We start from the raw sequence: 13,181 nt of genomic DNA on the forward strand, positions 1-13,181 counted from the left end.
ATGGCAGGGAGGAGCTCTCTGGGGCACCAAGACATCATCCCAAAGCCTGCCCTGCATTGGGAAGTTTTCAGCCCCAGGTTACCTCTCCGGCCTCTTTCATAAGGAGCCAGGGGTCCTGGCCATGCCAGCTGCATCCTCTGCCTAGCCCTCCAGATAAAAGTGAGACATCTCTATGGCATTGCTCCTCCACTGCAGGGTTCATCGACTTCATTGTGGAGCCCACATTCTCTGTGCTGACTGATGTGGCCGAGAAGAGTGTTCAGCCCCTGGCGGATGAGGACTCCAAGTCTAAAAACCAGCCCAGGTGAGGGTGGCTGGGGTAGCCAGCTGTCCTGGTTCCGGAAGGCGGTGGTAGGGAGGGAGTTGGACTCACGGAGAGGACCGAGTCACAGTCGTGGTGGGGTGGTGGGGAGGCAGGCTGCTTCGAGCTTGGGAGTCCCTCTGCCGTCAGGGGCAGAAGGATGGGATCAGAAGGGTGTGACCTGTGCCTGTGCTCCCCTTGACCATATTTTTGTTTCTTCCATTAGCTGTCTTTACTGCCTTCTGGAGAATCTTGTTTTAATTTTCCTTCTACCAGGAGGGAAGATGTGGAGAGGGAGGGGTGAAATGAGGGGGAGAGGGACAGGGACTTGGGGAATAGCTAGTAGAGGAAAAGAGGAAGACAAAGTTCCCTGAACCTTCTCTTGGTCTTCCATGAGTGGGCTAAGGTGGTTCTGGAGTGGGCTGGGTCTTACCTCTTGGGGCTGTTGGGGTGCTCTGCTTCTAGCTTTCAGTGGCGCCAGCCCTCTCTGGATGTGGAAGTGGGAGACCCCAACCCTGATGTGGTCAGCTTTCGTTCCACCTGGATCAAGCACATTCAGGAGAACAAGCAGAAATGGAAGGAACGGGCAGCAAGTGGTGGGCACCGTGGCAGAGGGTGGGGGTGAGAACTTGTGTGGGTGGATCATGGAGCACCAGGACGTCCATTTTTCTTAAGCTCCTGGGGAAACCCTTCGCCGGACTCCTTGAGTTGGGAATGGAGCTGATCAGACCAGTTAGATCACAGGAAAGACTGGCCCAGTGACCTGGGATGTTCTAAGAATGGGGGCTATAGAGGTGATAGAGACAGCCAGATATTCCACAACCCAAGGGTCCGTGTGCACACCGTGGTCCCTGTAAATGGGGCCCCTGCAGATTTGGCTAATTTGGTGGCCCTGGCTGGGAAATCTCTTCCTGTGTGAGGGGGTGGTAGGGTGGTGTAGCATGGCTACAGAGGCTTGTCCCAAGTGGGGATGGGTTGAATGTAGTTCAGCTTAAAGGCAGGTTGATGGATGAGAATCCCTTGTTTCTCCACATACTCCTTGGGTTCTGGGGAAGAATGCTTCTTGGCCTAAGCTCAGCCTCCTTTATGCTCCTCTACAGGCATCACCAACCAGATGTCCATTGACGAGTTGTCCCCCTGTGACGAAGAGGCACCCCCATCCCCTGCTGAAGATGAACACAATCAAAATGGGAATCTGGACTAGCCCTGGGGCTGGCCCAGGTGAGCCTGTTGTGGTGGAGGGCATAGCAGAGCTGGTGTCTATCGTGGCATCTTTGTTGGGTCGTCTCTGGGCTCCAACAGATGTGACATTCTCTCTCCCTCTTTTGAGCAGTAAAATGGAGGGAGTGAAGACATAGAATGGAGCCAAAGTGTGGGTGGAGCAGGGAAATCCTCCCACCCTCTTCTGTTCCCAGTCCCTGCGGGAAGAAAGGAGGTAGTTTCTCAGAAAGCAGCAGAACAGTGTGGGCCCATGCCAGGTGACAGCTAACCTGCACCGCACCTTAGGGAGAGTTAGGGAAAAAGGAGCCCAGCCAGGGCACACGGCTCAGTGAGGGCAGCTAAACATGACTGCGACTTCAGCCCCTATTCACCCCCTTGGCTAGGCACCCTTCTGAAGGGCATTTTTTGCACAAGTCTACTCGGGACTGAGTGAGGATCAGGACTTGGAGAAGGAAGGTCAGGTTGGAGGTGAAGGCCAAGCTCAGGGCACTGAAGTTCCTGCCTCTTTCCCCAGGTCTTCGTTGAGTCCAAAGTGTTTGATGTCATCAGCACCATCCATCAGGACTGGCTCCCCCATCTGCTCCAAGGGAGCGTGGTTGTGGAAGAAACAACCCACCCGAAGGCCAAATGCCAGAGATTTGGGGTTGGGGAAAGGGCCCCTCCCCACCTGACACCCATTGGGGCGTACTTTAATGTCCCGGCAGCAAGAATGGGGAACTTCAGGCTCCCAATGGTCACTGTGCCCATCCCTCAGCCTCTGGATTCTCTTCATGGCCAGGTGGCTGCCAGGGAGCGGGGAGCTTTCTGGAGGCTTCCCAGGGCCTTGGGGGAGGGTCAGAGAAGCCAGCCCCATGGGACCTCCCCCATCCTTTTTGCCTCCAAGTTTCTAAGCAATACATTTTGGGGGTTCCCTCAGCCCCCCACCCCAGATCTTAGCTGGCAGGTCTGGGTCCCCCTTTTCTTCCCCTGGGAAGGGCTGGAATAGGATAGAAATCTGGGGGTTTTCAGAGCCCTATGTGTGGGAAGGGGAGTGGGTTCCTTCAGGGCATGGTACCTTTCTAGGACCTGGGAATGGGGTGGGTAGGACATCCTCTTCACCCCAGAATTGCACTGCTTCAGCCCCATCTCCAGCCTGATCCTCTGCAATCTTCCTTCTCTCCTTTTCTGATACAGTGACTGGGAAAAAAGGAGCCATTGTGACCAGGGGCTGCGGGAGGCCTTCCCTGGGACCTTCCTTGGGACTGGTCTGGGACCCTGGGGCTTGTCACCTGCCCTGGCTGAGTCCTGAGCCCTTTGCCTCCTTCCTCTCGCCTGGGGCTGGGAGGCTCCCATCCGACCAATGTCTGTAACGTGCTTTGAGATCTCCCCAGCAAAGCACCTTCAGGATGTATCGACACCAGCTGGGTTAGGGTCAAGGGTGCCTGGGGAGGGTGAGGTATAATCCAGTAATCCTGCGTTGCTAAAACAGAGGGTCTGTCCCCTTCTTTCCACTTCCCCGAACTGGCCCAGCTGCAGGCACTAAGAAGCTCCTCCCCTGAGACAAGTGAGGGGTGGTGGGTGAAAGGCAGATGGAGGAGGGGCTCAGGGCTGCTGCCTTCCTGTCCTCTGGAGAGAACCCAGCCAGGCGCGGTGCCCCTTCCTCTCCTCAGGCTCCTCCTTGCCCCCACCTTGCCCCGGGAAAGGCCAAAGTCCAGGTGACTGCCCTCCTTCTTTCCTGTAAATACCAACCATGCATTTGTACAGTGGGCCCTGTTCATGCAAAATCCATATCCATGGTCTCCTAGACCTGCTACCCTGATACTTCCACCCTACCCCACCCCGAGTAGGGCAGAGATGCATGTGACTCACCCCTGCCCTTGGTCTCCCAGACCCCTGCTATAGCCAGAGAACAATAAAGAAGGGAGACCAGGCCTGACTGTGTGTGTTCACTGGGTGCAAGTTGACCAAGCATCTTCACATACATATGCTCTTTCCAGCGGGACAAAATCTGGGTGAGGTGTTCTCCCTTTTATATATATATACACACACATTTAGGTATGTATCTGGGCAAGCTGAGGCCCAGGAGGAGGCCCCGAGGGCTCACAGTAGCTGCATGGCAGAAGTGGGACCTGACGCTTCTCAGGCTCTGCTCTTTCCTCTGTACCACATGCTTCAGCAGGGAGGGGGAAAGAATCTTGCCTTCCCTCCTTTCCTCTCTCCCACTACCTAGGAAAATCAAAAACAGCAGCAGGAGAGAGGCCTGGCCGTGAGATCTGAGACAGTTTCTTCTCATATGCTTGGTTTTTGTCTTATCTGTCCTCAGTGTCTAGGACAAGGGAACCCTTCCAGTCTCCAGCATGGGCCTCTTCATTAATAGCCACTGTGTTCTCTATCCATTGTTGCTAACGGGTTGAATAACGGACAGCGGTCCCACAGCTGGAAGAGGGAACACATCCTGAAGCTTGGGAATCCAAAAGGAAGGCAGCTGAGGCTTGGAGGGCGGGCGAGGAGGTATCCGTACACCCACCACACCCTCTATCCCATGGGCCAAGTGCCATGGTGCAGTTCCCCTTTTGTCCAGCAGATGGAGCCCACCGCACAGTCACAGCTGGACACGGCACAGGCCTTAGAGCGCCGAGTGTTCCAGCTGCAGGGCAGGCCTGTGAGGTGGTCAGATCATTCCTCAATAAGAAAAGAGAACCGGGGGCTTTTCTTCCTTTTTGGCAGCCTGGAAGTTAGTCCTCCCACCTATCTGACCCTCATCTCTCTTCCCACAGCAAGTAAAGTCAGGACTAGGGGAAGAACTCTTCCCTGCTCGAGGCTTCTGCCTAGCTCCTCTGTTCTTCCTTCCCAGAGGCAGCTTGGCAGGCGGGTGGGGGCTGCAGAGAAGGCAGGGCAAGAAGGCAGGGAGAAAGGATTCTCCAAGTTGGGAAAGAAGGAAAGTGCCAAGGACCTAACACCAAATTTATCACTTTTTAAAAACAAGAGATTTTCCCCAAAAGTGAAGGAGTAAGAAACAAATCCGGTGTCCATGCATTCCCCAACTGCAGTCTTGATCCCAAGATATCTCCTCCTCTCTCAGACCTGTTATGAGGGAAGGAGGACAGAAAGAGAAGCTGAGAGGCCAGAGGGTCATTTTGTCCCTTCCCCTTCTGGCCATCCCATTTGTCAACATCTAATGTCTCAGAAAGCTTGTTCTGATGTCTGAGAGCAGTCTTTCCCGTGTCCAGTCTATGCAGGGGGCTGGGGATTGTAAAATCAAAGCTCAGGAAGTTACCTAATCAATGCATCCTCCAGGCAGGGAGAGCCACTGCCCACCTCAGCTGGGCAGGGGAGGATTGCCCTTCGGGTTCCAAATCCCCTTTATCAAAAAATCCATGACCTACTGCTCTCACCCATTCCAGGAGCCAGAAGTCCTACACAACGTCTAATCTCAAACCTTCTTGCTGCAGCTATCCATTTCTTTGTCTGTCAGAGGAGATGCAAGTCCTTTTACCATAAAGAATAACTTTTCAGGGACTGAAGCTGGTTCTTTGTTTTCCTTTTCCTAGACTCCAAATATTAGCCCCTTGCCTTTGTCCACAGTATTAGCCTCCTCTCCTACAGCCTGGCAGCCCAGCCCTGGGGTCTTACCGAGTTGGCTCCCTTGGAATCCAATGGTGGTATATGGGTTGAGGGTTCCTTTGTGCTGGGTTCCTTACTGCCTCTCTGCTGAGTTTTAGGGATGGATTCTGCAGGCTCTGGGGAGGGAAAATAGGGGTGGAAGGGGTGGCATTCATAAAGGTGTTAGGGAGGGAACTGCTTCTCCTCACTGCATCTGTACCCCAGTGGCCCCTGAGAGAGCCCCAGGACCAAGTTGGGTGCAATCAGGCAAGACCAACAGGGTTTTCCTTTTTCACAATTACTACTATAGGTTCACTTTTTCAAAATCTTCAATCGAATTGGAAAGAATAAACCCTTGAAACAGTTGAAAAAACAGTTGAAAAAACAAAACTCAATATGTGTCTAAACCCGACATGAACTCATAGGAGGCTATTTTTATTCTTTATTCTGCTTAGTGAGACCATTCACTGGGTTGCAGAAATATTATGTGTTTGATTGTAGGGTTCTCTGCTGGGAATACTATGTGATACACAGCTTATGTACTGTATCTTCACAAAATTGGAGGTGTTCTGAATTCTGGAATATGTCTAGGATAAGGGACATAGCGCCCTGCTACCAGCTTCCACTTATTGCATGCTCTGTATGTGTCAGATGCTGTGCCAAGAGCCAGTCTCATTTAATAGTCACACGCAACCCACTGCAACAGGCATCCTCATTATCATTTTATACTCTGAGGTTAAGTCGTTCAAGGCCTCTCGGCTGGTAAAGTAGCAAGTGGCAGAGCCAGGATTCAGGCCTGTGACTGCTGTTCCCCTGAAGGTGGGTCCCCCCATGTAGCCACAGTGGGGCTCTGAAGTTCAAGTTGGGAGGGCTTGGTGTCACTCAGTAAGGAAAGGTAAAGATTCAAATGTATGCCGAACATGCAAATAGATCCATATCCTTGAGACGGTTTTTGCCTACTACTAGGCAGCCTGAACATACTTTTTGCTGTCCCAGAGGTGCCCAGCCTTGACTCCACTTCTGTGTCTGGGATCCCAGGTGGGCGGGACTCCTGGGTTCCTGTGCTCTCAGCGGCCCCCTCAGGCTCCTCTCCTTGCTCCTGTTGCCCCAGGTGATGCTCAACCATCATCTGGAGCTCTGGGGACACACAGAAAGGGAGGGAACACTGGATATGACTGCCTAGCATCTCCCCTGTGGGCCCCCAGATTCAACAGCCCCACTAAAGGCTCAGCACACATTGCTAGGTGTTTGACTTTCCCATCCACTGAGATCTGAACAAGGAAGGGACATTAGCTGGCAGTAAGGAGGGATGAAAACTAGACCATAAAAAGTACTCTTTTTCACAGACAAGGGAGGCGTAGGAGAAGAGCCTTTAAGAACAAGGGATACTCCTCACTTGCTGGGATACATGGTCTTCCCTGGGGGAAGGTGGAAAGGCTCAATTTAGATTCAAGAAAAATTTGAGTACCTTGTACATGTTGTGCACTGTGCCGATGAGTTCACATATATTATTTTATCTGCCATAATGAGGTAGTATTCAAGGCTCAGTAAGTTAAGCAGTTTTTCCCAGATCACCCAGCTAGTCAGTGGCAAAACTGGGATTTCAGCCTCAGTTCATCTGGCAACAGTTCTACCATCATAAAGGCAGATTTAACGACCTCCCTTCCAAAGGGCATTCGGTCTACTCTCCAGCTTCAGGCACAGAGGAGAAAAAGGGATGGGAGGGGTCTTGCGAACCTTTCATTGTGGGTGTGATCCTTGTCATCTTCTTCCGTTGCCGTGGAGACATTGCCAAAGTGGACTGTGAAGGGCACAGAGGATAGGTGCCAGCCCCCTTTGCCCTCCAGCCCCCCTTGCCCTCTAGTCCCCCATGCCTTCTAGCCCCCCTTGCCTTCCTCCTCTGCTTTGCCAGGCTTTTGGATTGGAGCTTGGGGTAGGTGTGAGCTTCAAAAAGTGGGGGAAGAAAACTCCTGCTTCCCCAACCACCTCGACAATGGTGAGCAAGGAGACTGTGAGTGTGTGTGAGTGTGTGTGTGGTGCATGTGTGTATCTTCATTCATGCACATTTGGGGGGTAGGGGTACAGGGAAGCGGAAGTCAAAAAGATCCTAGAGATGGGCAGCAGGGTTTTAAGGAATAATCCCCTAATGAGTGTGGGGGTTGTTTGGGCTGGGCTTACTGGGATGGGCCCGCTCACCTTGAGATGTGGGTTGGGGATCCGGTCTTCATCTATCTCTGAAGGGAACAGGAAAAGGAGAGGGTGATAAGGACAGGAAACCAGGGATCCCCATAGAGCTGACTTTTCAGGGGAGGGGATTCTGCAGCCGTGCTCCTCCTGATCTGTCCCTCACATCTGCCCCCAGGCTCTTGGCCCTCATAGCTGCCCCACACCTCCTCCCCTCAGCTCCTCTCCTGTGCTTCCGATGCCTCCATCCCCCTGCATCTAGTCCTGTCCTTGGCTCTGTGGTCCATCTGCATCTGCATCTCTGCCTCAGACCTGGAGATCCCCAAAGGCAGGATCTGTGGTCTTTTTGCTTGTTTTCTTCCTCTGAAGTATCATGTCTCTTTCTCTTTCCAATCATTCCACCCGAGGGTCAGCCAGAACTAAGCCACCCCAGGGTCAGCCAGAACTAAGCCCTGCCTAGGAGGGAACAGTGATAGAGAACAGTAAATGTATTCTCTGCAGGGTCTGGAAGGTATAGGTGGAGGCAAGCTGGAGACCCTGGCATCCTGAACTCCAGCCTAGCTTCTTAGCCTGACCCCCTCTCTTCCACAACCCTGTCAAGCTCCCTACCATTCTGTAAGACCTTGTTTTCTCCCCATACCTTGAGGGGAATGCAGGTGACCAGAATCTCAGCTGCTCCCTGAGCTGCTTCTAACCTTCCCCTCCCTCTCTGGGGGCTGTGAAGAGCTGGTGGAGGCGGTCCCTCCCCCTCACAGCTGACACTGCCTCTGGGGGTGGGGGTAGCAGCATCTCAGTTGCTGGAGAAACCTGGAAGGCTGTTGCCGCAGCAACCAGCACTCAGTTGACCACCCCAATTCCTGGGGGGCTTAGGAGCCAGGTGGTCTCCCTCCCCTTCCTAGCACTGCTCCTCTTTCCAAAAGCAAAGGATATTCTGCAATCCAGCCACCACCTTCCTGCCTTCAGGACTGAGGACATACCCACCTTCTCAGAGCTGTTCTTCTTCCATCTAGCACCCATCTTCTCACTGGGACCTGTTGCCATAGTGGCCCCCACCCTCTTCAGTAACATATCCCTTGGCTTACCTGGGGATGACTGGTCACTGGTCAGCACGAGGGTGGCAGGGGTGGGGCGGCGCCTCCGAATCTGAGGGAAGGTGGGAAATGGCGAAGAGGTCAAGTACACGTGGAAGCATCAAAGCCCCACCCAAAACCACTCAGTAACATAATCCAGGCTAGCCTACTTAACACACCTCAAAAAATGCCATGTTAATGCAGCTGGAGGCCATTAGCCTAAGGAAACTTATGCAGAAACAGAAAACCAAATACTGCACTTTCTCACTTATAAGTGGGAGCTAAACATTGAGTACTCATGGACATAAAGACAGGAACAATAGACACTGGGGAATACAAGACAGGGAGGGAGGAGGGCAAGGGCTGAAACACTACCTATTGGGTACTATGTTCACTCTCTGGGTCAATCATACCCCAGACCTCAGCACCACGTAACAAACCTGCACATGTACCCCCCTGGATCTAAAAGAAAAGTTGAAAAAAAAAAAAAAGCCACGTTATACTGGACTGACCCAGGGTGAACATCCCTGGGCTCCTCCTCCTCCCCTGGGGAGGGCTAATCCTAAGGACCCAGAAGACCCCTTCCCTTCCCTGCACACCCCCATTCCCCTGTTCTGTGTCTCCACCTTCCCCTGGTCCTGGCCCCAGCTCTCCATCTAAGCTATATCTGCTCTAATGCATTGATCTCTGGCCTGCTGTCCTTCCGTCCATCCTGGATCAATGGTCAGAAATAACTTAAGAGGGCACAGCGCTTTCTCTCAGTCTTCTAACCCACTCCCCAAGCAGACGTTAACATTTTGTGTGACGGTGCCCAGAGAGAGCATCCTTTTCAAGCAACCCCCAGCCTGGGAGGACAGCACAGAGGAGGATCTGAATGTGCATCTCCTCTGGCCTGCACCCCTCACTCCCTAATGTCCTCTCTATCCTTGGATACACTGCCTTTCTGATTTGTCAAGAAATGGGTTGGGGGAATCCTCGTCATGGTAAATATAATGTCAATACAAGGAGGAGCCCTAGGCAGGACCCTGGTCAGGGCCCAAAGTTTAGCTGAAAAATCTTATCCTAGGCTCCAGGTCCCAGTCTAAGAAATTAACATATAAAGCTGACTGACTGCCTTGCCTCTGAGTCCCCTTGCCTCCACTGTTGTTCTTTTGTCATGCTGCCAATAAAGTTGATTGTTGTTGAAGTCAGTCCAAGGACTCCTGGGAGGTGTAGTTTTTCCCCTTTCTCTGGCGGCTTTAGAGGCTTGGAAGCAAGTGGAAGGATGGGGGTTAGAGGATGACCCTCTAGGTTAGCAGTGGGGAGGGAAGGCTAATGGGGCTGGGAAAAGGGCTAAAATTATCCTGGGCTGAGAGGAGTAGGGTGAGGACACCGAATGATCAAACTCTTATCTTTGCGTGTCCATTATTTAGAATCATCACCACTGGCCAGAAAAGTGGGGGGTACTGGCTATGGCAAGATGGGCTGTTTAAGCCTGCGGGGGGGACTCTTTCCAAAGAAGAAACATGATGCACAGAATGGGGGTCTGTGGGGGTAGGGCATCATTTTCCCAGGAGAATTCAGTGGCATCTGTTTTTGGTGACATTTCAAGGTCCCTGCCGTACCAGTCCTTTGTGTATGTGTGTAAGCGTGCACATGGATGAGTCGCACAGACATTAACTGTCAGTCGTCTCTGGACATTCCTGATACACATGGGCTGGGGACCATCTGTTTCATGTGTATGGGGTGGGGGCCATCCTTCGACTAGAAGACTCTTCTACTTCTTTCCATCCCGGAGCGGCAGGGTGTGGTGGTGGTAGAAGAGGGGAAGAGACAGGGAGAGGGTGGAGTGGCGATCAGTGGATTGAGATAACATCAGAGTGGGGAGCCCAAGAAGGAGACTGCAAGTATGACAGAGGGCAGCAGGGCTGTCTGGTCTTGGACACATCACTTCCTTAACCTATTCCTTTCCTTTGGACAAGGTTTCTAAGCACTCAGAGTCCTTGGGAATTGTGATATCCTTACAGCAGAAAGGAGGAAAGTCAGGCTTCCTGAGGTACCTCCCAGGCACCCGAACTAGTGAGAAGTAAGTAGATGGTCTCTTTTCTTTTTCTCACACCTATCCCAAATCCTAGCTGTCAGGAGCATGTGATACCTTCGCCTCGGATTTCTTTCCAAAGCAGTCATGCCAAGGATCTGGAAGCTGTGGGCACCCCTCCACCCCCTGCCACTCTGTGCTCTATAACTCAGAGCTTCCAACTCCTTTTGCCCTCCCGTGTTGGTCTGGGTTAGCAGCACCTTGCCAAGCCTGGAGCTGTTTGCCTAACACAGCAGGAGGGGCTGAGGTCAGGCCTACGAGACACAGATTCTGAAGATTAGCAAAAGTAGGCCCAAGTCCTGGCTCTCTTTTTCCCTCTGACTCCTCAGGATTGTCTTGTGCCCCTCCCTTGTCTCCTAGATCCCTGAACCAGCTGGCCTTCCCCCTCCTCCTCCCTACCCACCCACTACACCTGCCTCCTCCAACACCAGATACAGGTGTCAGGCCCTGTCTGTGCCAGTGGGAGGCAGTTCTCCTTGGAACCGCATCCCCAACCTCCACAGTCCAGACTCTTGAGCCCTTTTTCCTGGGTCTGAGGCTATCCTGGCTGATGCCCTGCCTCCAGGCATAGCAGCCTTTCCCCTGACTCCCAGTGAACACACCCCATGCTGATGGCTCTCCGTCCTCATCCTCTACAGATTTGTGAGGCTTCAAGATCCTTCGCATACTCCCACCTTAGAGCTCTGAGGCGGTGGACGGAGACGCAGGTACCAAACCCTGTCTCCACAATGGGAAGGCAAAGTGGTAGGGAGAGTGTGTGTACCCCGGCCCCTTTCCCTTCACATCAGACCTTATTCTACCAAACAGCTGGAGCAACAAAAATGACAAAAAACACTCTCTCCACCTCATCCCAAGAGGTCACAAAGTTTTTTTGGGTGTGTGTGTGAGAGAGGTGGGGGGCGGTGGCTAGCCAGAGCCTGGCAGCTTGTTGGGAGAAACAGAGAACTGACCTTGTGGGAAATTGATATTCTTTAGGAATGGGAATGTCTAGGCAAATGGACAGAGATTACAAAGAGATGGAGCAATAGGCAAATAAGCAAATATTTGGCAAACGAGCAGTAGTAAGGACCACGGGTGGCCACCCTCTCCACACATACGCTCACTCTCACGGAGGCATACACTTGCTCACACACTCTCATACACTGCCCCCTCTGCCAGGCTGCTCTGAGCTAAAAATAGACCAGGCTAGGAGGCTGGGCCAGGGCCCTGGACTCCCACCCCTTGAGCCAAGGCTGTCACAGTGCTTCTCCCTTGCATATTGTTCAGCTTGGACCCCAGCCCCTGTAAAGACTCCACCTCTGGCCTCCCAGTGCCGCTGGCTCTGTCCCACCCGGACTCCCCACTCCAAAGGGCAGGAGTTGGGAATAAGGACCATGTGTGGAGACCTGAAGAACGGAGCCTCAGCCTACAACTCGACCAACCCTCTCCCCTCTCCCCGGAGCCCCAGCCCTCTCAGTGGTCCTCAGTCCCTTCCTGTTATCACTTTCGGAGCCCAGCAAGGTGGCCCCCAGTTAGGAGGAGACACGGAAGCTGTTTCTCCTCTTCCAACTCCCACCCTTCCAGGCTCCCTCTCCATTACCGACCCCTCCCCAGACCCCTCCCGCATTGCTGCTGATTCCCTTCAGCGCCACCACCAAGCTCAGAAACTCTGGTGGGGGTTGACTGGGTGGGGGATGCAGGGTTGTTTAAGGAGGGAGGGGTCGTGTCCTCAAGCAGGCCCCCTCCCCCAGGGCTGGGAGGAAGAGAGCAACTCTCGCGGGGCCAGGCATCGAGTGGAGGCGCTCTTCCTTCGGTCAGTCTCAAAGAAGCACAGATTCGAGATGTGGCTCCGACGGTGGGGGAGGGGACAGAAGACCCCCCGCCCCCCGCAAACTGAGCGTTCGTCCTCAAAAGGGCGCACTGCTAAGGGAGGACTAGGCAGGGATCCTGGGTCCCCCCAGTCCAGGGGTCCCTCGTCCTTGGCTGGGCAGTGCCCTGCCGCCCCGCCCTGCTCCGCACCTGCTCTGCCGCCTCGGGGTCAAGGTGCGGCTCCAGCAGCGGGACCGTGAACTGGATTTTTCGGGGGCTGTTGTCTTGCTCCATGGCTGGGGCGGCGGCCGCTGGGCCCGCGCTGCGGCGGGAGGGAAGGCGGCGGGACTCGGGGCTGGGGCGGGCGCGCTCCCTCTCCGCTCCGCTCCGGCCCCGGCCCCAGCCCGGCGCGCTCAGCTCCCGGCTCCCAGCACACCGCTCCCAGCTCGCGGCTCCGGGGACTCTGCAGCCGCCGATTGGCTCCGCACCCGCCCCTCCCGGCCCCCTCCCCCTCCCCCAGCCCGGAACCTTAACCCCATCGTGGCTGCGCCGGCGACTGCGGGGGTCACCGCCCCAAGGGCCGGCGAGTCCGGGCGTGGCCCGGGAGCCGTCGTAGTGGACAGCTCAGGCAGATACCTCAGTGTCCTCGGAGTTTTGGGCAGGGCGTTGGGGTGGGGAGCGGGTAGGAAGAACTTGTCCTAGCCGGAGCAGGTTGTAGGGGCTGGGAAAGTAGAGGGGCGCTGCAGGAGAGGAGACTGCAAACGTGAGAGGAAGATTGCATTTATGATTTTAAAGGGGGTTGTATTATAGAGAAAAGATGGAAAGGGGATTTAGGCATGCAGCAGGAGGGATTAAAGTTAGACTTCGAGAGGGACTTTCCCTTGAAAGGAAAACACTAGGCAGAGGTAAAAACTTGGAGGGAAATAAAAAGTCTGCACACCGGTCCTGTGTTCCCTCA

The 13,181-nt window shown here is 54.0% G+C and overlaps 2 protein-coding genes across 6 annotated transcripts in view; one reads left to right on the top strand and one right to left on the bottom strand.

The window, feature by feature from the left end:
• Positions 1 to 3,432, top strand: part of PDE1B (phosphodiesterase 1B) — a 29,665-nt gene extending 26,233 nt beyond the window's left edge. For all 5 annotated transcript variants that reach the window (XM_025403035.1, XM_025403033.1, XM_025403034.1 and 2 more), the window contains 4 exons: positions 196 to 304; positions 767 to 897; positions 1,402 to 1,522; positions 2,037 to 3,432. In XM_025403035.1, coding sequence (XP_025258820.1) covers positions 196 to 304; positions 767 to 897; positions 1,402 to 1,505 — 344 coding nt within the window. In that variant the 3' untranslated portion in view covers positions 1,506 to 1,522; positions 2,037 to 3,432. The remainder of the gene's footprint in view (positions 1 to 195; positions 305 to 766; positions 898 to 1,401; positions 1,523 to 2,036) is intronic.
• A 1-nt stretch (position 3,433) lies between these two features.
• PPP1R1A (protein phosphatase 1 regulatory inhibitor subunit 1A) lies at positions 3,434 to 12,705 on the bottom strand. The gene is made up of 7 exons (XM_025403038.1): positions 12,434 to 12,705; positions 8,371 to 8,431; positions 7,301 to 7,338; positions 6,842 to 6,905; positions 6,086 to 6,241; positions 5,135 to 5,241; positions 3,434 to 4,585 (listed from the first exon to the last, which is right to left on the bottom strand). The coding sequence occupies exons 1-7, from the start codon at positions 12,515 to 12,517 to the stop codon at positions 4,580 to 4,582; spliced, it is 516 nt and encodes a 171-aa protein (XP_025258823.1). The 5' UTR covers positions 12,518 to 12,705; the 3' UTR covers positions 3,434 to 4,579.
• Positions 12,706 to 13,181: the final 476 nt, after the last annotated feature.

The sequence above is a fragment of the Theropithecus gelada genome, chromosome 11, assembly GCF_003255815.1.
Source record: "Theropithecus gelada isolate Dixy chromosome 11, Tgel_1.0, whole genome shotgun sequence".
NCBI lineage: Eukaryota > Metazoa > Chordata > Mammalia > Primates > Cercopithecidae > Theropithecus > Theropithecus gelada.

What these genes read in the sequence shown, in the direction of transcription:
- PPP1R1A (XM_025403038.1), bottom strand. Translation starts at nt 12,517, where the DNA reads ATGGAGCAAGACAACAGCCCCCGAAAAATCCAGTTCACGGTCCCGCTG. An exon ending in ACCCCGAGGCGGCAGAGCAG is followed by an intron (nt 8,432 to 12,433) that starts GTGCGGAGCAGG and finishes ACCTTCCCTCAG; the next exon opens with ATTCGGAGGCGCCGCCCCAC. An exon ending in CAGTGACCAGTCATCCCCAG is followed by an intron (nt 7,339 to 8,370) that starts GTAAGCCAAGGG and finishes TGTTCCCTTCAG; the next exon opens with AGATAGATGAAGACCGGATC.